The 18,439-nt window shown below is 42.2% G+C and overlaps 1 protein-coding gene across 7 annotated transcripts in view; it reads left to right on the top strand.

Moving 5' to 3' along the window:
* Nucleotides 1–18,439, top strand: part of LOC144022035 (uncharacterized) — a 30,698-nt gene that overhangs the window by 9,567 nt on the left and 2,692 nt on the right. Inside the window, exons 1-7 of one of the 7 annotated variants that reach the window (XM_077526442.1) lie at nucleotides 9,290–9,536; nucleotides 12,603–12,707; nucleotides 13,320–13,433; nucleotides 14,541–15,745; nucleotides 15,833–16,025; nucleotides 16,282–16,349; nucleotides 16,572–16,613. In XM_077526442.1, the coding sequence (XP_077382568.1) occupies nucleotides 15,472–15,745; nucleotides 15,833–16,025; nucleotides 16,282–16,285 (471 nt within the window). In that variant the 5' untranslated portion in view covers nucleotides 9,290–9,536; nucleotides 12,603–12,707; nucleotides 13,320–13,433; nucleotides 14,541–15,471 and the 3' untranslated portion in view covers nucleotides 16,286–16,349; nucleotides 16,572–16,613. The other 6 variants (XM_077526443.1, XM_077526440.1, XM_077526445.1 and 3 more) reach the window with 6 other exon arrangements.

Raw genomic sequence — 18,439 nt, 5'->3', positions numbered from 1 at the left:
TATTCTCAAGGGGAATGTTACCTTCTAAAGAGACTCATATACTATTTGAATAGTTAGGTTAATCAATATAGAGACATCAACACGATTCTCATCTTTTTGACCATAAACACCACCACAATAGATTTTAAATGAAATGAACAAGATGCCGTTTGACTGCAGACTTTCAGCTTTAATTTGTGGGTATTAACACAAATCATAAATCTAACTTTCTTTTTTATTACTTGGTTGCACATCCTTTGCAGTCAGTCATTGCCTGAAGTCTAGAATGCGTAGACGTCATCAGATGCTGGTGTTCATTCCTGGTGATGCTGTCAGACCTCGACTGTGATGATCTTCAGTTCTTGCTTGTTTATGGCGCATTTCCCTTCAGTTTTGTCTTCAGCAAGTGACATGCATGCATGCTTAATTGGATTCATGTCAGGTGATGAAGTTGGTTGGCCATTACATAACATTCAACTTATTTGTCTGAAAGATTTGCACTGTACTTCAGGTCATTATCCATCTGCACTGTGAAGCGCCGTCCAATGAGCTCTGAAATAATAATATGAGCAAATCGTATTGCCTGAAACACAAGAATTCATTCATCTCGCTGATTTTGTCAGCACTAGACACATCATCAATAAATACTAGAGAAGCAGTTCAACTGGAAGCTGTAAATGCCAACAAGGCCATGGACCAGTTGAGCATCCAAATGTCATATAGCATTTGCTCTCTTAAAATGGAGGAGGCATATATACAAATTGTTATAATTCCAACATTATTCACTTGAATTGGAAGTAAATACCCTCAAATTAACGGTGAAAGTCTGCAGTTAGAGCACATCTTGTTTCATTTCAAATCCATTGCAGTGTGTTTACAGCCAAAAGGATGAGAATAGTTATCATGTCCCAATATATATGGACCTGACTGTTTTTATGAATATCGAGTCATCACAGTTGTTTGGAAGCTAAAATAGCCTTGACTAGCATCCACATCACATCCACTTAAAGGCTAAGCACTGCATTTGTGACGCAGAGACATTGAGAGTGACTGGTGTTTTTTTTGTCTGAAACAAATAATAATAATAAAATCAAAACTTACTAAGCAAACTTGCACAACTGTTGATGTAAGCTTTTTTTTTCTTTTTTTTTACACCGTTCATGGAGACAATTTAATGTATCTTTTTTTATTTAATCTACGACAAGATGACGGGTATGAAACATGCTCCTCTTGATAAAATGAAATCAGCCCGGATTTAAATATTTTACTGTCAGATGATAAATGGACATAATCCTCAAACGGGTTAGCCAAGCATCCATTTGTGCCTGTCACTGAGAGTCAGGCGGCTTTGACAAGGAGGTGAAACATATTCTCCATGCTTTTCGTGTGTCTTAGCCGGTGAAACAACCTTTTTAACATCCTCGTTTAAACCTAATCTCTTCAGTTAGACATCATAGTCACACGTGAATTTGCAGAAATACAGCAAGAGCGTGCACCTGACTGCGGCACATTGTCCTTCGCCTCTCTTTGGCCTCTCTGGCTCAGATGTGCTGCACAACTAAGATGGAGGGATGGATATTGTCCCCACCCACCAACACTCAGACTCAAGTCTGAAGATCGGTGGTAATAAGTCTGAAAGGAAAGACTTTGTCTCTCAACAGTAGTGCAAAGTAGGGGTGCCAACATTAGTCGACTAGTCACGACTATGTCAACGATCAAAATCGTCTGCAATTAATTTAATAGTCCATGTTGTTATTTATTTATTTATTTATTTATTTATTTATTTATTCTGATCCTTTGGCTTTCTTTTGAAACTGGCTTGTCTCCGGCTGCTCCCACTGGCCGTCTGCACCTGTGATGCACATGCGCAGTCATTTTAATCAAGTTACAGTAATGTGAACAGAAGCACTGTGGGTAATGCAGTGTCATGGCCGGTGTTAGTAACACAATACGAAAGCCTTGTGGCTGATGATTGGATTTCTAACATCAGGACAGTCGTGCCTCTGGAAGCTAGGCCAAAGATGTTAAGGCCACCGTTATCGCGTTCAATTTCAATCATCATTTCTAAACATGTCAGGAATGCTGGTACAATTAGCACAAATCCATTTTCCTAACCTCTTACTCCTCATAAGGGTCTAATCATGGTTATATATCAGCAGCTGCTTGCTGATTCGATATGCTTTGATTTACGTATGATCCGATTAGTCAACTAATCGTTACTACTATGACTAGTCAACTAGCCAAAATAAATGTTTATGGCAGCCCTGATGCCATCTGAGCATGTTTGCATGATGGCTGCATTAGCAGGGGTAGGAACATGTCTGCCATGTTTCTTGCATGTGCTATGGATGACATTTTGCAAAGATGCATGAACAGATTGAACACTCATGTTGCTGGAAATATCTTAGCTTGGTTGAAATACAAAGTTTAACTGTTTTTTTTTTCTTACAAAATTCTCTCTCTTCCTTAATTTATATTGTTCGCTAAATTTTGACTGTCGTGCATAATTGGACTATATGCCATTTTTTCCGTTGGAAGGGCTGAGTGATGGCTTTGTGCATTCTGCATGGAGGTGGTGAGGAAATCATAAGGTTTAATATCTGCAGAATGGTGCAAATGTTTTGAAAGACAGCATTGAAAAGTTGTTATTTTTGTATTTTATCTCCTCATTTAATACATTATTCCCTAGGTGTCCTTGATACATGGCTTTAGCTTAGCATTACCAATCCACCTCTCTCTGGCTGCCTCCCAGCCGTCATGGTTTTTGAAAGTTGGAGAAATGGTTGTTTTTTGGTTATGTGAAATTGCATAGTCTAATGTCATACCTTTTTCTCTATGTCATTAGTGTACACTTACAGTACTTTTTATTTATGAAATTGTTTTTTGACTAAGTGGGCAATCTTTGCGGTGGAAAAACCAATGCTGAGGAACTATGATGACATTGGTGTGATCACTTTCTTTTTGCTGAAGGAACCGGTTTTTAATTGAATGTGCCATTATGTCTTGGTTATTTTCATTTATGTCAGCATGTAGAGAAAATTGTCACCATAGCAACCACATGGCCGTCCTCAGCATCATATCTTTTCTGTTCAAAACAAGGATCAAACATCCCTTTGAAGTACTTTTTTTTTTTTTTTTTTCCCATCCAGTGTCTCATCTTTCTCCATTAAATTAGCTGATTAGCTTGGACTTGTAAGGAGATCACTCTGCTTGAACACCTTTAACAACTTTTTACTGGTGCGTGATTGTTCAACAAGTTTGGCTCAGGTGGTGGAGTGGAGAGGTCGAGTTTCTGTGAGACTGCAGGTTACTTTCCAGATCTCGATGTTCTTGAGCTAGATACTGTGAACCCCTATAGTTGCACAAAAGACTGCATCATCAGTGTGTGAATGAACCATTTACTTTCCTTCCACTGCACCATAGCCCATCATCATTGTAGTAATGAGGTGCCATTTGTAAAGACTCATTTGGTATTTTGAATTTAGAAAGGCTCTTTATAAATGAAGTCCATTTACCATTCATTCTCACTGTGAATTCAGTGCTCTTGTAGACTAATTGAGCCAGTTGCTTGAGGTTATGAGTATTCTTCTTGAGCTCATTTGCAATAATTCTCACCGTGTACTTGGTTACAGCGGACGGTGGGAGCGAGGTGAATTATACCGTGGACAGATTACCAGTCAGTCACAAGACTGGTATTTGGACAACCATTTACATGTAAATTTACCTCCAGACAATTCAGTGTCTCCAAATTTGGAATGTTTTTGGTTAATTTGTGAGGCTTGGCTGAGCCGCAGGGAACCTATGCAGGAAGAAGTGGGAACCTTTTTTTTTTTTTTCCCTTAAATTGCCCTCTCAGACACATTCCCTTTTTTTGTCTCAATTTTTGGGGGTGATTTGGATTGTTGTCAGTGGCTAATAATCCATAAGAAAATGATTTTACACGTTTGTCCAGATGAAATGCACATTTGAGAACAGCAGTTTGCTATTGACAATAACGGATGGGTATAATACATATATATCATGTAAAATGAAAGTCTTGCAGCTTCTGAAATGTGCATTGACTGTGAAATTAGCGTATATAGTTTATCATTCTTAACATCAGCTCATCTTATCTCACAATGCTCTCCATTATGTGAAACACATGCTCGCTAATGGCAGAAGTGTTATCTGCCTGGGTGCCACCTCTGTGGTGCCAGACATGGAGGAGGAGGAGGAGGAGGCAGAAACCGTGTGAAGAAAGATGAAGGCAGATAGAAGCAAACCGTCTGTGACTTGGATCAAATTGTTGGAGAGAAGGAAAAGAGGAGAGGGGGAAAGTAACACTGTGTCTTAGCCATTATCTGCTCACTAAATCGTGACCGCCGCCATCTTTTTCAAGATGGGTATGTTGGCGTGCAACTTTCTTGTTCATTGCTAGTCCATATCAAGTAAGGATGGCCCATTATTTATTGGTAAATTGGATTTTCAGATTTTTGATTGAATGATCAGTAAAATTGGATGCAACATGTCCATCTGAATTTATCTTAAACCGGAAGTTAATTCAGAAATTTTCTCTGCAATTATATGTTCTGTGTGCCTCCATTAGTCTAAACACAATATTGCGATTAATATTGCGTTTGTGGAATAAAATATTAATACTAATCCACCTGTTTTCTGCCATTCAAGAAGGCTGACATTTTATCTGACTCCGCCCTCTACTGTTGGCTGAGATTGACGTCAAAGTGCCCACAGGATCGTCTTGCGTGCATTATATGACCTAAGAAAACAGGTGAGCCGTGAGGTTCAGCAAGGAGCCTGTGGGCACTTTGACATCAATTTCATTTGACGCCAGGTGGCTGTCCTGTGTCAAATGTCAGCTTCTTTGGCTTGCTGAAGACAGGTGAATTTGTATTCTTAATTCTTATTCCACAAATTCAATAATCATAATACCATGATTACACTGAGTGTTGGGGGGGGGGGGGCACATAAATAATAGTACAGCAAAGAATGTTGATTTTATTGCAAAGAAAATGGACTTTACTTTCGCTTTAAATTTACTCCTGAGTTTGCCCTGGTGCTACCGTGGCCTGGGAGACCCTGGGGGGCTGTGCTTGCCTTGTCGGGCCGAGGTCGACGGCTTTGTGGATCTCACTCTGCTTCATCTATCCTTCCTTCATTCATTCATTCATTCCTTTAGTCCTTCCTCTGGTCTCTTGATCTCTCCCTAATCCTGTTAGAATTCAAATGTATCTGGGGTTGGTGAAAGATTCTGGATTTATAACTCTGTGGGTGGAGGGTGATGCCTGATTGGTGTTAGATTTAACTTTGCTTCATATTTCCTTCCTTTGATCCTTCCTCCGGTCTTGTGACAACTTCACGACTCTGGTGGAACTCTGAAAAGAGCTGCAAATGTGGGGGGACACTGAAGAAACATAATATTAAAAAATATTGGGCGGGAAAATGGGGGGGGGGGGTCGGGGGGGGCGGGGGGTGATCCGCAAATATGCAAATTCATGGGTTTATGTAAACTAATACATAAAATAAAAAATAATAAATAAATTAATAATAATAATAATAATCCCATGACCCTTGTGAGGAATAAGCAGTCAAGGAAATGGATGGATAATAATAATAATAATAATAATAATAATAATAATAATAATAATAATAAAACAATAAACAATATAGAATAATATCACCATTCACTACTAGATTGCAGACATGTTACAGTTGCACTTACACCGGGTCTATTCTACAACAGGAGTAAGCCTACATAATATTTTTTTGCAGCTTTGGAATGATACGTAGAACAAACAACAAAATAACATTAACATTTTGAGTGAGTATGTTTTTCTAAAAAATGCTCAAAATGGATTGCAAACAAACGTTTACAAGTGTCATGAGTAGGAAGTAGAAGCTGCCCTCGTCCATTCGGGTCACATCTGTAAGATGAAAGGAGAGGCCGCGCTCGGCTGCCTCCATACAGGGATGGAAAGGTCAGGAAGTGGCCCCAGCACAAACACCAGGCTCATTGTTCAAGTTCAAGGTAACACGGAGTGGAGGTTCCATTCACTTAGTGAAGGGGGCTCAGTGGATCTTTGAATGCCGCATAAAACCTCACGTTGTGCTCTCATGCTAGCCCAGGTGCGTTCGTCTGCTCCCAAGCACATGAACGAACAAAGTCGCAGCCAATATCAGAACGCCGCTAACCCCACTGCCCCCCTCACCCTGCCCCCTCCTCTGTTATGTCTGCTCCGTCGTCAGCTCTTCATTAGCTCCTCACAGGGGATTTCCTGTTCGCCCCTCTCTCTTCCTTGTTCCTGTTCAACGCTGAAAACAATATTTGTACTTTTTTTTTTTTTCATGGCAAAGTATTGCCGATTAAACTCTTTGAGGTGGTTGTGCTGAATTTTCAAACAGACAGTCAAAAAGTTACTGCATGGAGAGTTTCTAAAGGGTTTATAGAGCATAGCAAAACTGTTGGGAAGTCTGCGTCTAATTGATTACTTTGCACTCCAATGAGGACCCGAGCACACATACACACAGAGGCACATAATTCAGAGTCTGACTCACCCCCTTAACAGAAAATCAATAACAATACAGGAATGATTAATCAGTCTCCCCGATAGCCCCCCGCCTTCTCTACTCACCACCTCTCCACTCTCTCCTCTCAACCCCAATCCCCCTCTCTCAGCTCAGTATTGATCTGAATGCATTTGCTTCCCATTTATCCGTTATCCCGCCCCCTCCCCCTATCGCGGACACACTGCCACCCGTATCGAGCGGTCACAAAGAACCTCAAAGGAGTGTACCCCGCGCACGCCTACACACACGCACGTACAGTGGCGAGCACACGTCACTGCATCATCTCAATACTTCTATAGGCGCCCATTTGTATGCATCCTCGGTGGGATTTGACTTCATTATTCTGGGGGGTACATTTGAAGGAACCTTTTTTTTTTTGGTGCAGGTGCATTAAACGTGTGTGCTTCTGTAGTACACACACACACACCCGTGTAAACACAAGGCAGCATTCTTAAAAGGCTTAACTGACAGCTCATTTGAGCCCCCCTACTCTCCTCTTACCATTCTGGTTGGTGGCACACAGGTTGCCATGACGCCAGACTGTTTTGTCTGCCCTTTGACCTCTTTAAGGGGTGCTGTGGTCAATCAGGCATTACACGTGAGGAGCAAATAGAAGAGAGGAGATGGAGGGGGTTTGGGCGCGTTTCCTCTGTAAAATTGAGGTCCAAAAGGTTCCTCTATACATCCGCTTTGTAGTTAGCAGAAGGTGGGGAGCCTCCGAGAAGCTGGCGGTCGAACAAAGACACATGTGCACAGCCATGGCTCGCAATGGCTAAATGAACTAGGCTGCAGCTCCCAGCGGGCAGGGAGTTATTATGCTCATTGTGTAGCCGGACAGCTAAAGCTGTTTGGCTGCTTCTTTTGAAGTTCGATTTGTCGGACGGGAGCAGGAGGCTTAGCACTTTTCCCTCCATTTAGATGCTTTGCAGATATCATAAATTCAATACCACACAATGTTTACGCCGTAGAAAACTGTGCGTCTGCATTGCAAGCAGCCATGTTCTCCTCCCTGCTGCTGTCAAGCAGTAATTGTATGACATTAAAGTCAAATGATGCACCATCAGCGCACAGCCATGTTGTCAGAGAATCTGTTTACACAAATGCCAAGAGTCAAGACACAAATGAGCCGTCTTCATCTTAATGCCATGTTGAATCTTCTTTGACATTTCATAACAATGCTATACTTTCGGACAGTATTATCCAAAAATGCGTCTTATGCGGTATACTATAACAGATTGATGACTGTTTGGTTGAGGTTGCCTATGATTTGATTACTTGTTCAAATGGCAAATGGAAGCCTGAACTTTTGAACTTTGTGAATTATGTCACTGTTTAGATTAGCTGCTATCCGCATAGTAATGCGCTTTAAAGATTAATATGCTGCAGTGTCCCAAAGATAATAATGGATCTTCCACTGAACTTTTAGATGTTATCTGAGCAGCTCATGAATGTCATGGTCTTGTCCAGTGACACTTGCTGTTGCTGATCTTGAGCTCATGCATGACCTTTTGGTTAAGCAGTCATTTAAGCTTCCCAATAAGCTCCCCATATGTCTGTATGTGTTTCAGCTGGATCTTTTCCTTCTGGCTGAGGTGCACCTGCTCCATGTGAACCAGGAAGCCATCAGAAGGTAACGCCATTTTGATGTTATGCATGTGGCCTGTCAGATTTCCTCTTCCTATCGTCTTCCATTTTTCCCTTCCAACAGCAAATTAACTGTCAACTGTATATGCAGACCTTTGAACCGAAAGATTTCACATATTGGCGAACGCAAAAAAAAAAAAAAAAACTCATTCCAATGATTGTCCTTGTACACTTACAAGTCAACAAAAACACAGACCATGACGGTGGCATATAAGCAGGTCATTGTTCGAAAATGTTTTAATTACATTAGTTTTACAGTCAAGTTCAAATTTAGGGGTTCACATTGTCATTTTTAAGTCTTTTGCTTCAGTTTGACTGCGACACAAGCGCTTGTTTGCTTTAGTGCTGCGGAGTAAGGCTCAGTAAATAAGAATGTATGTGCTTAGAGGAGCAATGCTATTATCTGCAAAGGTTGAATTTTCAGGTATGTGTGAGCTTATTTGTCTGTGCGTATCAAATTACTCTTGTGAAAATTATGAACAAAAAGTAAATAACGCCCACAGAGCTCTGCTTGAATGTTTAAAGTGTGAAGCAAATGACATCTTGAGATATTGTAAGCAGCTAATTTTGTTTCTGTTTCTGAATGTCAAGTGTAGAATATTGGCAAAAGTTCTGGTCAAGAACCGCCAATCACACCTGCAACTCAGCATGCATGTGTCCACATCTGTGCCATAGCAACAGTTTGGCTAGTTGCCAGGCTGTTTGGGTTGCCAGGCAAAAGGTTCCCATGGCAACGCTCCTTTTGCCATCTCGGTATATGAGCCTGGTTAGAAAAACAAAATCAGCATTGCAACATGTTGTCACACTTTTGCTGCATTGTGAGGGAGTGGAAGTGAAGACACGGACGTTTGATCGTGGAAATTGGCCCTGCTGCTTTGGTAATTGCTCAGACTGTACCGAACATTCCGCTCAGCTCCCAGAATCTCTATGTTCCATCATTTCAATCACCTCCACCAACTCAAAGCTTCAAAGCAACCTGCATCATTTACTATGTAGTTCTTCTATGTCTTTGAAGAACTATAGCCATCCTCTCATATAGAGACAGGCCGTCCAACTTGTGTCAAAGCCAGAGAGGGATAATTAAGAGAAACCTTGAAGTTAAGCCTCATTAATGGATCACCCCGAAGACAATTTCCATAGCGATGCTTTTTGCCAGACAAGACTTCTGCTATCAAGGGTGGAGGGAGCAGGAAGCGAGAGAAGGATAGCTGACACTGGCACAATTACACTGCATTTCTGCGTGATTTGACTGCGAACGTTGGACACACTGGGAAATCAGGTAGAGGCGGTGGGAGCTGTAGAAAGGCTTGGCGCAGCTGGGGAAATGCTGACGGAGGGTGGCTAAAAGGGTAAGAGGCGGGCAATAGGGACTTGTGAGTGTTGAGTGGGGGTGGCAGAAGGGTCAGAGTAAGAATAGGATCAGGATGACTTATCAGAAACAATAGGATGAAAGGCTTGCCAAAGTCTATATGATGATTTGTTTTCATGTTGTAACTAACCTCTTAGCTGCAAAGTTCAACCAGAGGTCTTATGTGACAAATGTTTCTTTGCTTTAATTTTCTTTTCTTTTTTTCCTTACGTAAATAGTACAACACTCGTACATACGCTGCCGTTTGCCAGTAGCAGTTTTACATTGAAAACGTGTCAATGTGAGACGGGATTCACGGAACGAAAGATGACGCAGCAGCAGCCATCAGTCTTTATTTCTGCTTGATTGCGTAGACTGGCAGCTCTTCACAGCCATTAATTGCCGCCTGTCAAAAGGCTGTCACGACTTCACATCTGCTGTCAGCTCTGGTATGTTGGTCACTTGCGCGCCGCTGTCGCAGACCTTCCAAAAATATTGCTTTTCGGTGTCTTGAACAGTTAGTTGTGAGTCATCGGGATTTTTGGTTGGCATGATGCTACATTTGGTGGCTAGCACAAAAAAGACATGTAGCCTCATTTGTGTTTTGTTAGTTATAATATGGAGGTAGAGAGGGCTGAAGACACCATGGGTAAAATTGTACCTGCATAAAGTTATGTTAAGGTTGAGAAAATGTTAAAGAAAATTAATTGAAGACTGAAGTCTGACTGATAACTTCGTCTGGCAATATTGTCTGAGGCTATTTTTTCCCCATTTCCCAGACTGCACGACTTTAAGGGTCTTCAAATAATTAGGTACTGCTATCTTTCACGTATCTTTCAAGCCTTGAAAGATTTCAGTGTGCAGTCTTGTGACATTGGAGTAACACTGAGGCTCAGTCACCAGTAGAGGGCATGAGATGCTTAGAAATACATGCGAATGAATGAACATGTAGTCAATCCTTCAGTAGTAGCTCACCTGCATGAGAGTTGTAAATATGTGGATTAGTCATTGTTGTTAGACTTTTCATTCACTGTATTTATGCCATTCAGGTTTTCTAGTTAGTCATGTTACTATGCACCAAATGAAAGAATCAAATCTGCTGCTTGTTTCTGTACAGCTAGTAAAGGTGCATAGATTCAAAATGGAGGAAAAAAATGTTACCAAATGTGCCATAAAGTAATCAAATGTTTAATCTGCTTCCTGCAGGGCTAAAAGGAGGCAAAATAAGATTGGTTTTTTTTTTAAAGCCTTTCTACATCATATCTGGGGGGTGCACTTCCACCGTCTGTGCTCTGCAGCGTGAGGTAGTTGGTTGTATTGTTTCGCATAATAAACAGCACGGAGATAACTGTACAACCTTCTAGCTTTCCCTGCGGAGTCACTTCTTGCCACGTCGAATGTACCCCCGGCCGAGAGGTAAGTATGTTGTTACTCTGCGAGCACGTCGCCTTGTGGATAACGACGTGACTCATTCATTTCTAATGTTGCGCCTATTATCCCCCTCCAGGCTTAATGGTAGCCGCGATACAGCCATCAGGAAGTTGTTTTTATGATTATTCGTGCCGTCTAGCCATGTGTCATGTGGAACACGTTTTGTGCAGTTGTTGGGTTCGTTGCAGAATTCTGTTGAGATCTTGGCCTACTCGAAAACATGTCATGGCCACCAGTCATATGTTTCGCTATGGATATTGTTGGTCCTTGGCAGTAAATTGTGTATTTTTTCACTATAATACAGCAGGTAGAGTGGCCTTGTCAGTGACTTTGTGTTTGTCTGTTGCCGTGGTCGTCGACGCACCGTCCCCGGCAACCCAGCAGACTCTCACACTCACTAATTTATTCCGGTTTTCAACCCGATAACCTTACCTCCTCCTCCTCCTGTTTCCTCACTTTGTCAGCTTGCAGTGCGCACCGACTTTAGTGCATTATCGCCGTCTCCCCTCCCACCTCCCAGAAAAGGGGCAGCTATAAGAATAGTGCTGATTCTGCACCGCCGGTCGTCTTTATCATCCCTGCAGCACGCCGCCCTCCTGCCAGTGGAGACAGATGAACACCTGACAGTAGTGAGGCGTGTGGGCCAAGGGTAATGAGCATGGCAGAGAGACAGCAGCAACTGCACACGTCTGGCTCGTTCACCCCCCCGTCCCACATTTAACGTGATTTATGATTTATTTTTATTCATGTGCTGCTCTCAAAGTTTGCAGCAAAGACTCCAGTGCAGACCGCCGTCTAATTTTAACCTCCTCACGCCATTCTTGGCTTTGTTTTCTGCGACGGCGTCGACGTTCTTGGGGGATCAATCGAGCGCGTCTCGACCCCGAGACAGACAAGGCAGACACCATCCCAGACTGATGATGTCATCCCCGTGGAGCACTCCCAGTGCTTTGTCTCTCAGTTGAGCGGCGCTGCAGAGTACAGCCGCAGGCGTGCGCGCACACACGCAATCACAGCTCGACACCATGGCACACACACCTGGCTGTCACATTCTCTATGTGACCGGGAGTTACGCTCCGACCTCCGAGAACCGCCTTTTGCACAATGTTTCAGGACAAAATGGCTCCCGCGATGGCCGCAGTCTTGCAAGGCTGAGAGCGGGCACTCGGTTGTGCACGTGTAGTCTCGATTATCACATATTCGTGGTTCTTCACTTTTTGTGCAAAGTGATGCCAGTCGATCCTTTTATCACATTGAGGTGAGCAGACTTGTATGCAGACAGTAGCATCCTGGGGCAAATATAACAAGACTGAAGCCGAAACGTAGATGAACTCGCAATGTGTATTTATGTATCTAAAAACAAGGGGCTGCGTCGTGAATATTCATCAGCCGTCATGAATGTGTAGATTGTTTCTCTAACCTATATTTCGGGCAGAAAAAAGGTTGGCATCATCATTCATGCATATGTATGAGATCCTCATCTGAAAGCATTTTTAACAGAGGTGAAGATGAGTTTGTCTTAATTGATTCCCATCACGGCAGCTCTTGCCTTTCACCGGCGGGAGAGCTTCGCAAATCCTTGCTAACGCTTGTTTTGTGAACTTCTCTTTAAAGATGGTCTTTTTTTTGTTGACAGACCTATAGGCCACAAACTAGAAATCGATTCAGCAAGAAAATTGTGACACACTGCTCATGTTGTGGACTGAACACTCTCAAGCCAACTGAACAGTCCTCTTATCAGGTTCAAATTGTATTTACTGTCATTTTCTAGTTTGCCTGAAGGCCGTTTGATTCTTTTACCCTTCATGGTCAACAGCTCTCTCGTATTAATGTTATACTCAATCTGCCTCTCGACTTGAGTGGGCAGCTTAACAAGATAAGGTTACAATTAGGAGAAAATCTTCTGATGGGATGTTAATATGCAAAACTATGATGAATGAATGAAAAAAATAAAAATAAATCTGTGCTCCGAAAACTTCTAGTACAGCAGAAACACTGAGGTCACACAACCCATTTTGGAATGCTGCTCGACAACTGTGTATTTTGAAACAATGTTTCCATAAAACCACAATTAGTATTATGAACAAACTTTTGATGAGAAATAGGGCTAGACCGAAGATATTATTATTATTTATTTATTTATTTATTTATTTATTTAAAACTGTTAACATCAGGGACTATTTCTTATTATTTACTTTATTTAACTTTATATGAGATGCTGCTGACAGAGGGAACTCTGCAGCTTTTTTTTTTGTTTGTTTGTTTGTTTTTTTGCTAGCTACAGTGACAGCTAATTTTCTACCTCAGCCTGGTTCCTAACTTTGTATTTGTGCTTGTGCATTAATGTCTACAGAAAAATGGGCCAAAATGCCTGCTGAGAGGTGCAGAAGTTTAATTGAACGTTCCAAAAATCGTTTGATTGCAGTGATTGCCTGAAAAGGTTGCGCAACAAAATATTAAGCTAAAGGTACGGACCTGTTTTAATAAGTTTTTTTTTTTTAAACAATAATTCCATTGAACAACAGTTGAAACACGATGTCTGATTTCATTGGTTAAATGTCAGATTTTTTTTCATTAAGTATCTGAAAAACTTCCCACCTTACAATCAGAATTTCTTGAAAAAATTAAATAAAATTAATCATATTTAATAATTAATTAATCATTAATAATGAAATCAATTTGATAATTAATGCATGGGCAATTATCTCTCAGCTGGCAGCAAATTATTTCATCCCAGCTGATGCAATGAGAAGCTTCTCATTGACATACTTCAATTAGCCAGGGAGCATAAAGATTCAATCTGTAGAAATTGAAACCGTGGGAGTCTTTTTGAATTGCCCTGCTGTGATGATTACTAGTAAGCTTGGACATGCAATACCAAAAACAGCCACAAACCCCCCCACAAATATCAGGTTTTATTTAAAAAATAAAACACTCAATTTTTAAATATGATTTTAACAAGAATTTGAAAAAACTCAAGTTTAACTTGATGCCTGTTGTCAGTTTTTTGGAATATGGCTCTGAAATTGGTGACGATGCGTTTCCTCTTTATTTTTTTTCTTTTATTTATTTTTTTTTTTAGTGCCAAATATATGTGAAACATATCATCCAAAGAGAAATAATATTTTGGAGAATGTTTAAGATGATATCAGAGATAGAGGCAGAAGTGATAGAAAACTGGGAGCTCAGCCACTCTTCAAATTTGCTATTTCAAGCTAAATGTTGGATGTTACAGTTGAGCTCCATGCCTGACATTCCAAATTTAGAAGCTGGAATTGAGTGTAGAAATTTCGAAAGCTACAGGTGAGATAGTTTTCCACATATCGCTGTTTAAAAATGGCTTTTCAGAGTATGATTGCATAAACTTTTTAACCTACTCTGCATTCAATTATTTTCATGAGAAAAATATTGACCTAATATTTTGGAATTTTGCCATTAACAAGTGTGTCTAGACTTTCTGAGACGGTCACGTGGGAGGCATTTGATGAAAAGGCACAGAGTGACCCAATTAAGTAGCAAGCCGAATGAAGCTGATTGAAAACAGACAGAAAGTAAATGTTGCATCTGTTCTTAGGAGGATCCATCCATCAATTTTCTTGACCGCTTATTCCTCACAAGGGGCACGGGAGCCTATCTCAGCGGGCTTTGGGCAGTAGGCGGGGTACACCCTGGACTGGTCGCCAGCCAATCGCAGAGCACACAGACGAACAACCATCTACATGCACAAGCACATCGAGGGACAATTCAGAACGCCCAATTAACCTGCCATGCATGTCTTTGGAATGTGGGAGGAGACCGGAGTACTCGGAGAAGACCCACGCAGGCACGGGGAGAACATGCAAACTCCACCCAGGAAGGCCGGAGCCTGGACTCGAACCCGAGTCCTCAGAACTGGGACACGGACGTGCTAACGAGTCAGTCACCGTGCCGCTCTTAGGAGAATACTCAAGTAAAAAGTATGTTGCATTACAACTTCTCTGATAAGTACATTTCATCTGAAAAGTTACTTCAATAATTGTTATGAAATAACAGTCATTATCACGACCCTCCTCTTGTTGCCAAAAAGACGAAGAAAAAGCACAACATACATGAGTAAACTCTTTGATGCTCACTGACCTGGCTTATCATGTGACGTCATGCATGAAGTTTTTTTATTTCCTTGCAATGAGCATGTCCATATTGAAGAACCATTCCAGTGACTGCTTTCCACCTGTGACTTGAAGATGTCTAGTCAAGACAACCTTTTGGACGTGACAGTTCAACATGATGTATTCACCACGTTGGTTAACATTAGCACAGCTAATGTTGCTAATCTATGATGGATTGGCGTACATGTCGGAGGCAGCATATATCACCCTAAAGGTTCACTACACTCATGTGCTTCATATTTTTCTCTCTATTTTCATCCTATTAGAGGATTCTGGCCCTCCCCCTTCATCCCCACTTTCAAGCTAGCGGCTTTGCCACCAACCCCAGCCCCCTCCCCGTCGCTCTCACACACGTGCATGCGCCCTCTCTTGCGGAGTCGCGCACAAATGCACACATCCGTGCACTCGTTGCACTCTTATTCCCGCCCTCTATCCCCCTTGTCTCACGCGCGCACACACGCACGCAAACACGCATGCAAGTGGCTGACGGACTGGCGCGTGCAGACGCGCGGCTGTGAGAACGTGAGGGGGGGAAAGAGGGACGACACGGAGGGACGACAGAGTGAAAAAGGAGGAGGGGAGAAGACGTGTGATGCGAAAAGGCGCGCGGCGACTAAATGCAACACGGAGGGTAAATGATTTTGCGTGCGTGTGTGCGGCGAGTAGTTTGCTGGTGTTTGAAGTCAACATGATCTCGTTGTCATTCCTTTCTTTGCAGCATTGTGGCGGCAGCCCTGCGGAGACAAAAGGTTGCAGTGGCGCACGGATGTTGGTCAGGTAGGCAGACGCACAACACAGCAATCAATATTCCCTTCTGTGAGCTACCTGCCACTGGGCTCGCCATCTGGCGTCGAGCAGCAGGAGAGAGAGGAGGGCGCTCGCAACCTGCAAGGAAAAGTAACCGCTGGAAGGTAATTGGTTTTCAAAAGTGGCTCGGTTTACTGGGTTTGTGTGCCGAAGTGTTGCGTTGAAACGTGTCGGTATGATTGGACACGCTGTCACGCTTTGGAACCCGACAGGTGAATGAATCAGAGAATTGAAAAGCTCGCCCGCTAATGTTGTGAAACGTACAACAATGGACTTGACAGGAGGGATATTGCGTCATTCATTCTTGTTGAGTCGTTGGTGAACATGAATGAAGTCTGATGCGGTCGTCTTCCCTCGCAGGTGATGCTTCGACTGCTCCCCACCCAGCCGCCACCTCCAGCATGAACGGAGATGTTGAAGGATCACAGGTTGGTCACCTTCGGGCCCGCAAAGACCACCTGTGCAAAGCGCTGTCGAGAGTTTTCATGCGATGACATCATGCAAATGTGTTTGTCGCCCCGTTTTCTGCTCTGTGTGGGGCTGCCGGTCTGTAATGTTCCTAATTGGACTGGCTCACACTCAGGCGCATGTTTGAGACCACGTAAACGGTAAATCCTTCATCTTAAGTCTTGTTTTAATTTCCCTAACAGGCAGCTGTGGCGCAATTGATGCACGGTGTATTTTTCGAGAAGGTAAGTGTCATATAGTGCGCCTTTTTTTTTTCCTCTCTCACCCTTTTCACCTCAGTCTGTTAGTTGCCACAATTTGTCAATAAATCAAAATGTGCTTTTCATTGCGTCCCTTCCTAATGTGTATGCGCCGGCCGTGATTTGTGTTAGTTGTCCGTGATCGTGCGGCGATTGTTCATTTGGTCGGTGCCGCAGAATCCAAAATGTGAGATGAGGTCATGTCTTTGTCTTGGCGCCGCGGCCACTGTTTGTCTCCCTTTTTTCCTTTACTGTCGTCGCCATCGAAGCCGCGGTGGCGTGTTTTCATTTCCCCAGTATGCCCCTCTGTCCCTGAGACCCTTAACCTGTGAGGTCAAAGCAGGTCACAGGTGAGGTCCTCGGGAACAGGGCTGCATTCAGTTTCAACGTTGCTTTTCAATCTTGTTTTAGATTCATGTGATTGATATATAGACCCTTAATATGAAGCATGCATTCAACTCAAATGTCTCATGCATGATTATAGTAGACAATACTACATTGATGAAAATAGGATGCAAAAATCAAACAAATATCAATTTAGGTGTACAAATGTTGCATTTCTCCACAAATGTCAACATTGACGCATTTTACCGGGTCTCCGCCATGCGCCCAAATGACGCTTTTGGATTGTGTAACAGTCAACATGGCTCAGGCTAGACAAGTGCAAGGGCACAAGGGTCCCTACTGCAGCAGAAACCCTCTCAGGGGGGCGACTCTGTTGGCTGGCTTTGTGACATACACTCGACGCGGGGCCAAGGAAGACAGCCAAGAGTCGCGACCCTGCCATTTTGGTCACCATCGAGCTTTCGTACCCATTTGTACATTTACTGCGCAGCCGTCAATAAAATATGAAAAGTAAGCTGTGACTTTATGATGCTGACACTTTAATGTTGAAGGAAGCTTTTTGTTAGACCAGCTAATGCTCATTAGCTGAGTAAAAAAAAATGGCAGGTTTCCTCAAGTAGTGTCATCCCGACATCCACGAGACGAAAATGACTCTGCAAATAAACGCCACCATTTTCCCACCAGGGGAACAAAAGCGGGAGGAACTGTAATTGCCTCAGTCCATCGTTGACAAATAGACGTTAACTCATTCACTACCAACCATTTTCACTGAAGAAACCTCCTTCGCTCCCAGCTGTTTTACTGGATTTTGACTGATTTTGCAAGGTCCAAAGAATATTGTGTACTGTTGCTATTAAAACGTGGAACATAACAAAAGAAAGATTAGTCTCTTCATTTTATCAGGAATTTTTTTTTTTATATTTTTATCTGTTCCTGTTTTGCAGCAATTAGCATTAGAATAAAGTTATGTTTCATGATTTTTCAAATCTGTTGTTGGTTGATCTCTTATACTCTGCTGCCACCTGCTGGACGTTTTTTGTAATAACTACTATTGCTTCAAGCGTTCTTTTGAGGTTGCATCAAAGCCTTCTGTATGCTCTAGCATAAGAAAACATAAAACACATAAATGTTTTTTGGGACCATAGTAATATTTAAAATAGAACGTATGTATACGTTTTTGGGAGCAAATGAGTTAAAAAGTGAATTGAGCCACAAACCAAAACATACGTCACGTTAGAAACAGTGTTAGAAACGTGTTTATCCATTAGCGTTTCGGTACTCGTGATCACGCCACAAACTTTTATGCGTTGACGTTTGTTTGTGAGCTGCAGTGCTGAACAAATTTATTGGAGCAGCGCACAATGTGAGGATTATGAATCTGCTGCTATAAATTAACAGCACTAGTAATTAACCAAATCCTTTTTAGTTGTTTTTGGAGCGATCGTTGCACTCGTTTGAAGATATTT

The sequence above is a fragment of the Festucalex cinctus genome, chromosome 7 (assembly GCF_051991245.1).
Source record: "Festucalex cinctus isolate MCC-2025b chromosome 7, RoL_Fcin_1.0, whole genome shotgun sequence".
Classification (NCBI taxonomy): Eukaryota; Metazoa; Chordata; class Actinopteri; order Syngnathiformes; family Syngnathidae; genus Festucalex; species Festucalex cinctus.
The sequence above is the reverse complement of the archived record's forward strand: the minus strand, read 5'-3'. Positions and strand labels throughout refer to the sequence as shown.